Consider the following 11772-nt stretch of genomic DNA (forward strand, 5'->3'; position numbering starts at 1 on the left):
GCCACCCACTTTGTGAGGGGAAGGGAGAGAGAGTATGGATGGAGAGAGAGGACTGATAATCCTGGGAGATAAGAAAGAACATGAGAAGTGGGGCCCTTTAGGGAGTTTCTGTCATGTTTTGTCAGTGATAAAAAAAATATCTTCATGTGACACCATGGAGTTTTTTTTTTCCCACAGTCCACTTTTTATTAAAGGGAAATGAGACAGATTTCATTGGGAAAACAGGAAAACAAAGGGAGTATTTTGAAAACAAACAGCCTGAACATATGTAAATTTTGAAGCCTCAGGAAAGAGCAGTAGAGGGCTGTACAGCTGATTTCCCCAGCAACTTTACCTACATAGAAGAAGGCAGAAGGGGAGGGGGAGCCCCTGGAAACCTGTCTGCAGCAGATGGAGGCATGGGAATGAGCAGCAGGGATGGGAGGGAGTCTGCTGCCAGCAGGCTGCACCTCTTTATATCCACACAAGCAGGTCCCTGCCCACAGTAATCACTTCTGCTGTCAGAAGAGGATGAGTGCAATCAATCTCCACACATTTGTATACAAGCTCTAGTCATCACAGGGAAAGAGAAGATGCCAACAAGATGCTACCCCTGTTCTCTTTCCTGAGCCCAGAAATTACTGCACCATCCTCTAAAAGCTGTGTGATTGTCTGAAATGTGTAGGAACGTGTGTTTGCTCCTTCTCTGCTAGATTGAAAGCCTCTCAGCTGCATCTAGGATTTACTTCCCAGCTTCTCAGTGCCCACTCAAGGGCTAGGACCTTATTGATTTGTTTTAATGTAAGCATCTGAAGGGTCAGAGGCCCCAGCTATGGGACTCCTGCTCAGCACCAGTGCAGAGCTGCCCTGGTGTTCCCTGCCAGGGCCTGTCACACCAGTGAGAGACTGTCCCTTCGTGGCCACGCACAGTCACACCCCTGGCTGGCTTGGCTGCTCCAAAATCTCCTCCTCCAGCCTCACCCAAAGACAAATCCCATCCATCATCAACAACCCCACACTTTGGTTTCCTTCTGCCCTCATGTTGCTCTGATTCCCCTGCTGCTGCTCCATTTACTGGGATTATTTTCAGTCCTGCCAGGCCTGATCTTGTGCAGTGAGGAGGATGCTCAACAAGGGTAAGTGTGAGGTGCTTCACCAGGCCCAAGAGCCCCTGAAGGTTGTTAACCTTGTGGTTTTACCTCCAGCCAGACAGTTACAGGCCATGGCTGAGGCACTGCTGCAGCTGAGGATGAGGATGATCTCCCAGCACCTTTTTGCAGGACTCTGGACCTTCTCTTTTCACCCTGAGACTCCACCAACTCTTTCCCCATCTCTGACACTGATCTTCCAGGCAGTTACAGCAGGCTATTAGAGCACATGGGAGATTCCAAGGACTGGGTATAAGATAGTGTGCATTGCCACACATGGAGTTTTGGTGGGCTGGAGTGTGGCCTGGGCTCTGCCTCTGAGGGCCCCTCCCAGTGACAATGGTGCTGGTACCCAGATGAGACTTGGCTGCTCCCTCAGCCCAACACCATGGGTCTCAGGAGGGACTGGTTGGCCACCCACATGCAACACAAAGGTTCCCATTCTCCCCCTGCCTTCCCATCTGCTTCCCTAGAGCCCTGCAGCACCTCAGCAACATTCCCCAGGACTCCCTTGCGTGGACTCAGCCCTGCTGGCACTGGGCTAGCAGCATGCATGGCTCTGTAAGGTGTGTCTTCACACAGCAGCACCTCTGAGAGGTTCACTGGAAACCCCTCCAGGCATTCACCAGCACAGGAGAGGGATAGGGAATCCTCCCTTCCCTGGCATGTGCAGACACGTGTGTTTCCAAGAAGCAGCACCCCTCAAAGGCCAGGTTATTTCTTTATTTCCCTTTGCTTCTCCAGAGATGTCCCCCAGAAGCTCCAGAGAAGCCACAACCTTCTTGCAGAAAGGGGCACATCACCCCTTGGGAGTGTGCTGAGGCTCTGCTGCTCCCCCAGACCTTGCTGGAGCTCTGCCCGCCCAGCTCTGGTCCCACAGTGCTCCCCCCTGCCAGCCCTGCCGTGCAGACACCGCCCACGAGGGATGGCCTGATGTCACCTGCTGGCAGGGTATATCTGGAGGACAAGGGACACCTCGAGACTCTTCCTACCCAGGCTGGAGGACGGGAGTTGAATGATTTGCAAGAGGAGCCCTTGGCACTGTAAGTGTTCCCTGGGAGCTCAAAGCAATAGCAAGGAGGGGCAGGGGGATGGAAAAGGAACTGGCTGAAAAACAAACCCAGGGGAGAGAAAAGTCCAGATAAAACTCCATGGGGGAAAAGTTTGGATGTTGGTGCTTGGAGAGTGTGAACAGATCCAGTAGCTGGGAGAGGGAGTTGTGATTCTTGCGTGAGTTCTTTGTTTCCTCTATCATTAGGGCAGGTGCTGCTGCAGGGGTTTGTCTCAAACCTGGCTGTACAAGCAGGGGCTGCTCAGTTCCTCATGCTGAGGAACGCCTGGGGTGGGCACCCCTCTGCTGGGGCTCCCTGGAACCCCCCTGGTTTGTGTCCTCAGCTGGCTGAGCCTGCTGAGAGCAGCACTGGGGGGCTGCCAGGGAGCAGCTGGGACAGGCAGCTGGTGTTTCCTGCCCCAGCACCCAGCCATACCTGCAGGGCACAGCAATGAGGAGTTCATGACATGGTGCTGTACCTCTGCTCTCACTGAATCCCTTCTTTCAACTGGGATAGTCTTTCCAGTGATCCCCACTTGGGAATATAGTTCTACTGGAAATGAGTTTCTGTCTCTTAGAGTGCATCCTCTTTCACCTGTTCTTGGTCTTAAAACTGCTGCCAGAATGAAGGATTTGAAATCCTGTGTAAGACACAGGAGCAGAAAGGGCTGAACCTGCATGGACTTCTTCCCATCACTATGATTAGCCACCTCAAGCAATTGAGACTGGAGCTGTGAGACTCCTCAAAGGCCCTGGATTTGATACTCCCCGACAAAAGCCTGAAAGGATGATGCTAGTGGCTCTCCCGAGGCCAAGGTCTGAGCATGCAAGAAACACATAAAGAGAACGTGAGCACAAGGATGTTTCCCCCTGGTTCCTCTCTGCTTACAGAAGAGTATCTGCATGGAGGGCCATGGCTCATGAAGGTTCTGTGTCTGACACCCTGAGGAGTGTAAGACAAGTGCACATGGAGGAATCTGTATTTTTGAAAGCTTTGGATGGGGGAAGATGAGTTCCTACACCAAAACAGTCTGAAAAGAGAAAAGAAGATCAAGTGATGCATCTACATTATCTGCCAGGGACATTTTCCACAGAGAGTCAGAGATTAAGGATGGAGCAGATTAAAGAGTCAGCATTTGTCATAGTAGTCAAGCCCCTTTAAATTTAAATAAAACTAAAAGAAGGATGATTAACCTGGCCAAAAACCCCGAGGTGGGATTTCTGACGCAACTGAGATAAGCCCATTAATGTGTATTAGGTATAATTAGCATTCAGATGCAAGCAAAGCTCTTACCTAGAGGATTAAGCCCTAGACTGAGCAGAAATGCTGTCAGGGGCAATTAGGTAACACCTCATCAGAGGAGGGAGCAGAGGAAGTGCATGGCAGAGGATCTTATGCCTCAACAGTCTTTGCATCCACAGCCATCAGCCCTTGCCCTGGAGCTGTGTGCTGGTGCTGGCAGGAGCAAAAGAGCTCTGGCAGACCAGGAAACACTGGGAGAAGGCAGCATAGCACTTGCAGAGATCTAGAGGAGACTCAGAACGTTTGTCAAGCCACCTGTTTCATCTGGTACCAAGGACTATCCAAGTAACCAGGTATGGTAAGACAAAAGGCTGTGAAATTCCCATGGGAAGAAGCTGCTATTGGCATTTCTATCATGCCTGTGATCCTGGGGTGTTTGTCTGGCTGTGTGTGGGGGCAGTTGGTTCCCAAGGTGTGGGAACTGGGGCAGTTTCCATGCTGTGGGGCAGGGCCCACTCCAGCATGAATGGAGAATTCTTTGACTCTAATGATGGCAAGCAAGTCCCACCAGCTCCATGGTGGAAAGGCAACTTTTCCTTTGGCAAGAGGAAAGCTGTTATGTGGCATTAAGGTTCTTTCCATCCTCTGTCATTTTTAGTGATGCATGGAGAGAATTAGAAGTAGAGGGAGATTAGTAAGGAAGAAGTTAGAATTGTCCCTAATGTTAGAAATGCCCCTAGCTAAAAGTTTCATTGAGTGCTCTTTATTGAATTCATGCAGGTGAGAGTGGATGAAGTGTGATTTTGGCATTTTCCTACCAAATCCTGGGTTATTGAATATCTGGTAAATGGATACAACTACTTCAGTTGTTGGGGCAAAAAGAAACTTCAAGGGCTGAACCTTCCCATTAGCTATTCCTCTACTGAGTGAAACTGGGGACAAAATGAGGACTCAAGGATTTAAGAGGTTTTGACTCTCAAAGACATATTTGTGGTTAAGGTAACATGCCAGTGCACAGCAGAGATTATTGAAGCAGAGCAGGAATTCAGCAGGAGATGGAGCACAAATACATCTTTCAAGTTTTGGATGTCAGTCCTAAGGGATGGAAATCTGTTAGCTGGTTTGTTTTTTCTGTTGCACTTTTGGGAGTAGCCCTTGAGAAGGGTGCCAAGTAACATGGTGCTTAGAAGTGGATGCATGTCTCTTAGTTCAGGAGGGGGGTCTAGCACTGAGACAGAGACCTACTGGTAAGAATTGCATCTGAGAAAGAGACATAGTAATAGACTTTGGCACGTTAGCAGACATGCTATGGAGCAGCTTTCTGATGCAAAGCATTTTGTTGTAGGGCAGTATCATCTGAATTCCTCCCACCTGAGTAACAGAGAGGGACAAAATTCTGTCTTTGTTTTGGAGGCAAATGCCTTCATCTCTCAGTTTGGCCCTAAAAATCTGTGAGTTAAAAGATTTCATCTCTCCTCCCAGCAGTGCAGTCCAGGTCATACCTATCACTGCACTTCCATTCTCATTCTGTAAAAGAAGAAGGTGACAGTGTTTGCCTGTCCTGCCACCATGCTGTGAGGAAAAAGAAAAAACTGTAAATACTGGGCAACTGTTCAGGCACTGCAGAGATGGCAGCCAAATAAGTAACTTCCAGGGTTTGAGCTGATCCTTGTGTTTGTGGGCACAGAGTGTGCTTAGGAAGCGTTGTGTTACACGCGGGGGAATAGCATCTGTGCATACTGCAGCTTCAGACACAACCATCTGCTCCTCCATTTGGGGCTGCTGGAACCTGTCCAGTCTCCTGCTTGGGATATTACAGCTGAGACAGAAGCCTGACCACAAGCAACAGAAGAACTAGCCTGCCTCCAGGTGCTATCATTTGGAACCATCCTACTGCCACCACAGATGGAAAGATGCTCTGGATGAAGTATTTCCAGACTGCCACAGATACAGAAATATGGCTCTTCACCTTGCGTGGATGTGGAAGTGACACAGGAGGATTGCTCAGATGATCTTTCTCCTCATATATAAGGATTTGCTTTCCAATGCTCTGGCTATTTCAGGATAAAGGAATGAACTCTCTTTAGACTAAGGAAAGAAATCTTTGATGACATTTATAGTTCTGAGATTAGAAGTCCAGAGTGTCACGGCAGGTGATGTTGGGGATTAAGCCAGAGTACTATGGTGACCTAATGAGATTAGTCTTTAGAAACAAATCCTGAAGTTAATTCCATCAGCGATTACATCACCTGGAGATAGGAGATATATAACAGTCATGGGGAAAACGTGACTTCAAGGAAAAAAGAAAGAAGTTGCATTTATTTTTATCCATAAATGCACTTGTCCAGACCATTATATTACTAAAAGCATACTAATTAGCACAAACTTCAATGAAGGGCTGGTTGCTTCCCTTTGGGCACTGGTTAGAGTTATAGCTGTCCTCTCTGGGAAGGAAGCAAAAGGCTCAGAGTGCAGCAGTTCTGCTGTCTAAGACAGGAGACATGTCTCCCAAACAGAAATTGCACCCTGATAACTATTTATCTCCTGTGGAGTTTGGCTCATGTACAGTGTGGTGAGGAGGGGTCAGCACATGTAATATAATGCTCAAAAATACCAAAGTGGGCACATCCTGGGGAAAATTGCAGGCTTTACTCCTGTGAATCCTGAGAAATTTGTGAAATAAACTTCTGCCTAAAAGATAGTCTCCAGTGTGTTGCCTTAGCCTTCTGCATAATCTTGCAATGGTCTTGTGCTATTTCCCATGAGTTATATTTTAAAACTTATATTTCCCATGAGTTTGTTATTGACAAACGTTGGGCCCTAATTGCAGCTCCACCCAGACAAAGGATCCATCCAGCCCAGCGTCCCATGTCCATCATTGTTCTAAAGGTAATGCTTAGGCACAAGTATGAGAACAAGTGGTGTATCATGGTGATTCCCAAGGGCAGGATATTTCTCTAAGCCGTACATGTGTCTTTGTGGCTCCTGTAGTCAGGTCCTGAAGCAGTAAGCAAAAACCTCAGCAACGCTACTCCAAAGCTAGCTAGAAAAAAACCCCAGCATTGGTGTTAAACTTCCTGTTTTATCTAAATTGTGGGGCAAGTTTCTGCAGCAACTTGTCTCCAAGAGTGCAACTGTGTTTGAGACAAAAGGAGGTGTTAGTCTCCATGACTCGGCAAGACATTGCACTGTGGGGTAAATGTCTTTTTGGCCTTAGCTCAAGTGCTCTTTGTTTGGCATCTTAATTCCAGCATGCCAGATGAAAGGCAGCACTACCCTGCTTAATTTGTACTCATTACAATCTTTCTTTATCTATAATACCATTATCTTTAATCCTGTCACAATTATATTTTCCATACTTCTGTCATCTGACTACTGATACCTAGAACAGATAAGCAGAGTGTTGTGCCAGTTCTTGCTGTTATCTTGCAGACAGAGGGATCTGAGAGAGGCCCGTGCCAGCTGCCCACAGCCCAGCGATGAGCGAGACCCCGGCCGCCAACCTCAACACCGGGGATGCTCCAACCGGCCCCACCACACCGCGCAAGGGGCCCCCCAAGTTCAAGCAGAGACAGACAAGGCAGTTCAAGAGCAAGCCCCCCAAAAAAGGAGTAAGAGGGTAAGGGAATTGTGGAAAGAAAAGAAACCGTGCCAGTTGAGTCGCCCCCCACTGCTACGTTGTGCTTCTGTGCATCTTCCTTGGGCAAGGATCCAGAAGGCTCCCCCCTGCCCCCTCTCAGCTTTTGCTCCCTGCCCACAATTCTTCTTCCTTGGCTGGGGCTTAGGGCATCTCCCCTTTCCTTGCTGCTGCCCCAAACTCACTCCTTACCTGCTCTTTTCTCTCCTAGGTTTGGAGATGACATCCCAGGCATGGAGGGGCTGGGCACAGGTAAGCTCTGCAGGATGTTGTCGTGCCCTGCTTTAGCACTAGCATAGACAAACTTGACCATGGGAGAGGATTCTGGGATGGCCTCTGTTCCCCTGGCCTGTCTGCAGCTCTCAGGGTCACCAGAGAAGAGTAGTTCTGCCTCCCCAAGCTGCCACGTTCATGCTTATACACTATGGGAAGAAAAGACTATTTATGTATGTTTCAGCTTCAGACTACCTACATTGGGCTGCAGAAGTGCTTGTTTGTTTTCTGCTAATACTCTGGCTAAGAATTTCAGCAGCATGAGATTCTCAAACAAATGCTAAATGCTAAGCTATTAATACCAAAAAATCACAGAAACTAAATCCCAGATGGTCAAGTATTTGTGTTGTCATCAGAATCCTAATTTTAAGAATTTTCTGTACCCATCTGGGATTGAGAAAAATGCATTGGATGAGCTGTAGCCAGTCAGAACTTTGAAGTATTGATGAAGAGAGAGTTACAGATCCTGAATATTGTAGGCCAAATTATTCAGCATCTGATCTAAATCTGCACATGTCTTCAAGGAGATCACAGTTTGACTACAGGTAATTTATAAGAACAGGAGAAACCACATAACTGGAATTAACTATTACACCAGTTTACATAGTCACTGAAGAGACTAGGAACTGCTGGCTTGCTTTTGTTCACAGAGAGAAAGTACACTGATTTGGTTTGGTCTGACAGGTAGTACCAGATTGGAAATGCTCATCTGCCCATTTAACCTTCAAACGGAATCTCATTCTTATTAATGTTTCCTGAGTAAATCAGCCTTTCCATTAATAAAAAATAAATCCAAGGAGCGCATTGGGCTATGAGAACACATTTGTCATTTTCCCTCTTTTGCAGATATCACCGTGATTTGCCCATGGGAAGCTTTCAGCCATCTGGAACTGCACGAGCTGGCCCAGTTCGGGATCATCTAAGGTGTCAGCATCTCTGCTGGTGTCACCTGGTGACTCCACAGATCCCAGCATGGTCTTTACCACCTTTGACACTTACTTTTGGCCCTTGCATCTGCTTGCTTATGGGCAGGGTGGTTTTGTAAGAGCTAGTTATGAGAAACTTAACTTTGCAGATTAATTTGGCAAAGAAGTTATTTGGGACCCTGAGCAGACCTCATGTTCCATGTGATGAAACTACTGAAAAATGTCTTAATGTCTCCCTGCACCATATTCTTTCTTCTCTCACTGTCATAGATCTTCAATGTTTATGGCAATATGGGGAGGCTGTATCTGAACTTCTTCCCTGATTAGCTGAGATATTGTGTGCATGTATGTCCAGACATAATTAAATCAGCCTATTCTGTTTTCTTCCTTCCCTTCTTTCTTCAGCTTTCTATATAGAACTTTTATGGGTAGGTCCCCATTTTATTTGGCCACCAATTATTTGCTCAGAGTACATCTGTAGAGAGCAGCATTAGAGTCACACCAGTCCAGACATTAGGCTGTTTTCCATAGGAGATCCTTCCCCTGCAGCTCCCATAAGGAACGTGCTGCTAAGATTTACCTCATCAGCAAATGGGGAAAAGGGCTTGCAAATGCTGTCTCTGCTGTACTGCCCACAGGCTATGAACCATGAGAGTCTGGCTGTTCTCATAATGTTAAATGAAAATGTGTGCGTCTGAGATCAATAGCTAAGTGAATTAATCCTATTATTCATTCCTTTGTGGTTGCACTTCCAAAGAAGCAGCCCTCCAAATGATGCTGCATTTCCTCTCCTTTGATGGGAAGCCCTGTGTGACACCTGTCCCCATGCCAATGCATATTTACATGAGACATTTGCTCCGCAGGACATGCTTGCTGCTTATTAAGACAGAGAATCCTTATGATCTGTCACCAGACTGTGCCAGTGGTCCTGCCACATGCAGCAGAAAATGACATTGCAGTAATTGCTCCCTCTTCCCTGTATTTAGCATAGGACAAGTCTCCCTTCACCCTGCCCCTCGTAAGTAGGAAGGCTTTTCTCTCTTCACTCTCTGGCAATTTCAGGCTCTGGAGCTTGTTTGGACAAGCAGGGAAACGGTGTCCCCAGAGAGAAGTAAGAGCAGAGCAAGCGGGGAGGCAGGGGAAGGGCGGGATGTGTACATGCAGGCAAGCACAGAGCGAAGCCACTTAACCCCATCGATCTGTGTCTGCTGCTCTCTGGCAGTGAGTGCTGCCAAGTGGTGAGGCACCCACAACCACTTAAATGTTCAGGGAAGGCACCGAGATTCCCTGGCATTAGGGAAGGGCTTTTGGCTTGTTTGCAGGCAAGGAGCAAGTTTGTTGTAGCTACATAGTATTCATAAGAGGAGGTGGAATTTTTAGTCATTGCTTTTAGCTTAAGAAGCCTCACTGCATAAGAACTGCCTCCCCCTATCATATCTTTCCTAGGCTGAACATGTTAATGGGAGCAAGGAGTGATTGTGGAGAGGAGAGCAAATCCTGTCTAAACGATTGATCCCCACGCAAAAAGCATTGCTATAAACCCATGGCGGTGCTGTAGTTATCTGCTACTGTTATTCCAGAAATAAAAGCTCGCAGTTTTCAGTTAAAATATAGCTGGGGCACCAAAAGCTAAAGGAAATGAATTCCTGTTGGCAGTCCAGAGAACAGCCTTTATTATCCAGCCCTGCTGCCATTAGACACAGCAGTGAGCCGTGGAGCGGTTCAGAACCGCAGCACCATCGCAGCAGCGCAGGAGCCGTGTACCATTTAGCTAATTGCAGCCCTCAGCTATTTCCTTGGCCAGAGGCACTCTGTCCTTCCCACTTACTTCCAGCTTCTCCTGCCTTTCTCACCTTTTAATGCTTTTCTTCTTTCCCTAAGTGTTCTTTATATAAATGACCTTTTATTTAACTTTTACTATAGGGAACTGATTTCTTTTTTTTTCAAGCTCATGTACTAGCCCTGTCCTTCTGCAGTTAAATGTGAATGTTCGTATGGCAGTACTCTCATGCTCTCCCTCCCATTATGCCATCCTGTTGCATATGATCCTTTTTCCACCTTCTCAGTGTGTCCTCTTCTCTCTGGGAAAAGACCCATTAGATCCAGTTCTGAATCCTTCTAGCTGGCTGCTTCTATTTCAGTTGAGTTTTCCCTTTTTTAAGCTTTTTAAGCTTGACAAAAACAAGAGAAGGAAATTTTAATTCATCATTTTGCTCCCTTTTCATCCAAGACCTTGGAAAACAGTCCACAGACAGTGAGATACTTTGTCAGAACATACTGGGGTAAAAGCAAAGTTCTCCTTAGTCCAGGCACTGAAGTTTTAGCAAATCAGAAGGTCCTGGTGTAGTTCCCCATCTGATTGCCATAGCCCCAGTTCCCATCAGAGAACTTCCCCATTCTCCTTCCTAGAGGAGTCCAGCAGGAATGCACACATAACCCAGTTCTCATACCTAGCTGATGAGCTGTATCAGAAGATGGGTGTTTTGAGCCAACACAGTTTGTTAGTTATTTTAAAAATAATTTCTATTCATTAATAAAAATCACATTCATTCCTTTACTTGTAAGGAATTTTGAGGCTTAGAAGAAGAGTCTTAAAACACACTTGTGGTTGCTTTTTCTGAGGTTCTGAGTTTTTTCTAATGAGCCATAATTCCTGAAACTTCCATTTTTCAGTGAGAGATGGCTATGGTGCAAGAAAGCAAATGTATTAAAGCAGCTTGTTGAAGGACTTCACTCTATATATGCATTGTAATACATTATTCTCTGTTCTTTTACTATAAAAACATGTCAAAAGGAATAAAAATTAATAAAAAATGTTTTAAAAATCTTAAGAATGTAGTCTGACTTGCTTACAAAATATAGCCAGGGAAAGGCAGATGACTTAGCTTTTCCCTCTGAAATCCTTTCCTTTCCTGGGGAAAGCCCTGAAAGTCACTTATCACTTCTCATTATAGAAAGACAGCTATTTATCTCTGAACAATAGGCAATAAAGACTGACTGTGATATCATCTGAGAAGCAGTTTTTTCCTGAGTGATGACTGGTATATTCTCCCAAAAGTGTTGCACATGGTTTCCTTCAGGCTGAGATCTTTTGGCCAGCTACATCTTCTAGGACTCAGTGCCAATGAATGTCAGCATGTTTTCTACCCTTATAGCAAAGAATTGCTGAGGTGTGAATATCACTTAGTTCCTTCTCACTGCCCTGACTGCAAGACAGAGCTGCAAACACTCATCTCCTCTTGCTTCTTTCTGTTGCTGAACTTTCCAGGTGTCCATAGGGGTTTCAAGTTGGTCAAGTGCAATTGCCTTCCTGTGTTATGCTGTCAAATCTCAGCCTTGGAAGTGTTTTCTTTCATGCCATCTTTGGAATTTTTTTCTTGCAACTCGTTACTGGGTGTCCAGTTGAAGGTCTTTTGTCTTTGAATGTTCTCTATCCTGTGAGATACAAATATGAGTTGTCCAGGACTCCCTTTGTGAGAGCTTTTTACAAAACCTTTCCCAAACACATTTTGAAA

The 11772-nt window shown here is 46.1% G+C and overlaps 1 protein-coding gene across 2 annotated transcripts; it reads left to right on the forward strand.

Moving 5' to 3' along the window:
• The first annotated feature begins 2095 nt into the window (after positions 1-2095).
• Positions 2096-10876, forward strand: PDE6H (phosphodiesterase 6H). Of its 2 annotated transcripts, none has more exons than XM_071423164.1 (4): positions 2096-2170; positions 6854-7040; positions 7270-7310; positions 8178-10876. In XM_071423164.1, the coding sequence occupies exons 2-4, from the start codon at positions 6901-6903 to the stop codon at positions 8252-8254; spliced, it is 258 nt and encodes an 85-aa protein (XP_071279265.1). In that variant the 5' UTR covers positions 2096-2170; positions 6854-6900; the 3' UTR covers positions 8255-10876. The 2 variants fall into 2 exon arrangements, with proteins under 2 accessions (XP_071279265.1, XP_071279266.1); XM_071423165.1 differs by lacking the exon at positions 2096-2170 and adding an exon at positions 3429-3774.
• The last annotated feature ends 896 nt before the right edge of the window (positions 10877-11772 follow it).

This window comes from Agelaius tricolor, unplaced genomic scaffold, assembly GCF_023055355.1.
Source record: "Agelaius tricolor isolate 1412-34295 unplaced genomic scaffold, bAgeTri1.0.p SCAF_3, whole genome shotgun sequence".
Taxonomy (NCBI): Eukaryota; Metazoa; Chordata; class Aves; order Passeriformes; family Icteridae; genus Agelaius; species Agelaius tricolor.

Excerpts from the sequence above, each read along its gene's own strand:
- PDE6H (XM_071423164.1), top strand. The coding sequence starts at position 6,901 with ATGAGCGAGACCCCGGCCGCCAACCTCAACACCGGGGATGCTCCAACC. Across the intron at positions 7,041-7,269 it reads CCCAAAAAAGGAGTAAGAGG|GTTTGGAGATGACATCCCAG; the intron begins GTAAGGGAATTG and ends TTTCTCTCCTAG. Across the intron at positions 7,311-8,177 it reads CATGGAGGGGCTGGGCACAG|ATATCACCGTGATTTGCCCA; the intron begins GTAAGCTCTGCA and ends CCTCTTTTGCAG.